This window comes from Hibiscus syriacus, unplaced genomic scaffold (assembly GCF_006381635.1).
Source record: "Hibiscus syriacus cultivar Baekdansim isolate YM2019G1 unplaced genomic scaffold, ASM638163v2 tig00110865_pilon, whole genome shotgun sequence".
Classification (NCBI taxonomy): domain Eukaryota; kingdom Viridiplantae; phylum Streptophyta; class Magnoliopsida; order Malvales; family Malvaceae; genus Hibiscus; species Hibiscus syriacus.
This window is the reverse complement of record NW_024062894.1, coordinates 3,034,426-3,036,715: the sequence shown is the minus strand read 5'-3', so window position 1 is coordinate 3,036,715 and position 2,290 is coordinate 3,034,426. Positions and strand designations below refer to the sequence as shown.

Sequence of the window (2,290 nt, the reverse complement as noted above, 5' to 3'; positions counted from 1 at the left end):
CACTTCCCAAGCAAGCCCCTATTTTTGATCTTTAAGTCGAGGACGCCTAGACCTCCACAGTCGATCGCCTTGCAAATATCGTTCTAACCAATCCAATGGATCTCCTTCTTGTCCTGCGATCCACCCAAAGAAATCTCGAGAATATGATGTTCAATTTATTATATACCGAACCCAACATTTTAAATAACGATAGGAAGTAGACTGGGAGGTTGGTCAGAACCGACTTAATCAAAGAAATTCTACTCCCAAAAGATAAAGAAAGTGACTTCCACCCTACGAGTCTCTTTTCTATTCTTTCAAATACCGGCTGCCAAAGCACTCGAGCATTGCGTTTCGCCCCTAATGGAAGACTCAAGTAATCAGTCGGCAACTTACTCTTTCAATTACCTTACTTACCTCAGATGAATAATAAAAAGCAAATTTGGCTTTCCCTTGTTTACAGTTTTCTTATCCTTACCGTTGTTTTTTCTCTTTCCACTGCAGTAATTCATATGCACAGCACTGAATCAGGAACTACATTTTCATTCTCAATGAAACAGAGTTTAAATAGTCAAAGTTGTTCAAAATCTACAATTACATAGATACATACATACATGCATGCACATGTCTTAATTTAGGATCCGGGCACAAACTTGGTAGCATAGACCCAGGCATTGTTTGCAACAGGGTTGTCCAGGTGGTCCAAGAGATTCTCCAAGGGACCTTTCCCAGTAACAATGGCTTGAACAAAGAAACCAAACATGGAGAACATTGCCAACCTTCCATTCTTGATTTCTTTCACCTTAAGTTCGGCGAACGTGACGGGGTCATCGGCCAGGCCGAGAGGGTCGAAGTATTTGCCACCGGGGTAGAGATTGTTGCCTTCTCCAACACCGGGGAGGCCGTTGATGCGAAACCCTTCGACGAGTCCCATCAAGACGACCTGGAATCCGAGGACCGCGAGAATGCTTTGAGCATGGACCAGGTTGGGGTTGCCTAAGTAGTCCAACCCACCTTCCGAGAAGATTTGAGCTCCTGCCTTGAACCACACTGGTTCCTTGAAATCCACCCTCACCCATTTCTCAAGGACTTCTGGCGTGATGCAGCCTAGTGCTCCTAACATTGCCCATCTCCCATGGATTACCTACATGTTTTTTTTGGTTTTGGTTAGAAACATAAAATTTAGGAGGTGAACTAAAAGCAGGGGCATTCACTTTTCCATTTTAACTGAAATAATTCATTAAATCGAAATTTAGTTTGATTAATTAGATATTAGATTTAATGACCCTAGTTATAGGTAACCTCGAGAGCCCTGTTGCGGGCAAAGGCCTCAGGCTCAGCAGACAAACCAGCAGTGTCCCAACCGTAGTCACCGGGGAACTCGCCAGTCAAATAAGAAGGAGTCTGCGCAGAAAAGGGTCCCAAATACTTCACTCTGTCTGGCCCATACCACAGTTCATTTCCCTGCACATTAAACCCCAATATCACATAGAGGAAAAATAACAAATTGTAAGAAGGAACAAAGAGAACCCAACATACCATCGTATATTTGGCAGTGCCTGTAGGAAGTACATCTCTAAGAGGGTTGGCATTTTTGATTTGGCCGAGAAATGGGGTGGGGCTAAGAACAGTTCCAGAGCTAAGCATTGAAGCCATTGTTTTGTGAAGTTTTGAGTAAATAATCATTTAGAGGCTGGAGAAGGGAGAAAGTAAAGTTTATTATACGTGTGGAAGGAGGAGAATGAAAGAAGGAATGGATGGGCAAGAAACAAGCAGGAGAAATGTGGTGGAGAGTAATGAGCCAATGACAAGGCTGCAAAGGATTTCAAATATCTCGAACTCATATCCTCGTTATCCACAATATACTATATAGAATACTCTCTCATTCATGTATTATTTTAGTCATCTAATTATTTTTTTAAATCATATATAATATTCCCATTTTACATATGTTTTAGTCTATCACTCATCCATGTTAGATTTAATTATTGACTTAAAGAAAATGAGATGTATCATGATAGATTAACTTAATCTTAATTCAAATAATTCAATAAATACTCAATATTTTAAAATTATATCAATTTATTCTTCATTTTAATTTAAAATAATTTTATAATTTAACAACAACGATAAAATATGTCATGGACGGCTTTTGATTGTTGAATGACGATGAAAGGAACGATCAACTATGGATGTTTGGGAAAAGTGAGCCAGTGATGATCAATTAGGGTTTTGGGATAAAGGAGAAAGTTTTAAAAGACGTTTGGAATTCGTTAAGGTTACATAATCCTCAATTGACAAAGGGGTTCGT

The 2,290-nt window shown here is 39.7% G+C and overlaps 1 protein-coding gene across 1 annotated transcript; it reads right to left on the bottom strand.

The window, feature by feature from the left end:
* Positions 1 to 502: 502 nt before the first annotated feature.
* Positions 503 to 1,695, bottom strand: LOC120143987 (chlorophyll a-b binding protein 13, chloroplastic-like). The gene is made up of 3 exons (XM_039158168.1): positions 1,519 to 1,695; positions 1,282 to 1,443; positions 503 to 1,123 (listed from the first exon to the last, which is right to left on the bottom strand). Exons 1-3 carry the CDS (start codon positions 1,663 to 1,665, stop codon positions 614 to 616), a joined length of 819 nt encoding a protein of 272 aa, XP_039014099.1. The 5' UTR covers positions 1,666 to 1,695; the 3' UTR covers positions 503 to 613.
* Positions 1,696 to 2,290: the final 595 nt, after the last annotated feature.

Bases quoted from the DNA above. Each gene is read 5' to 3' on its own strand.
- LOC120143987 (XM_039158168.1), bottom strand. From the start codon at position 1,665: ATGATTATTTACTCAAAACTTCACAAAACAATGGCTTCAATGCTTAGC. The intron at 1,444-1,518 runs GTATGTTGGGTT...TTTAATGTGCAG, and splicing joins GCACTGCCAAATATACGATG to GGAAATGAACTGTGGTATGG. The intron at 1,124-1,281 runs GTTACCTATAAC...AAAAACATGTAG, and splicing joins CCCGCAACAGGGCTCTCGAG to GTAATCCATGGGAGATGGGC.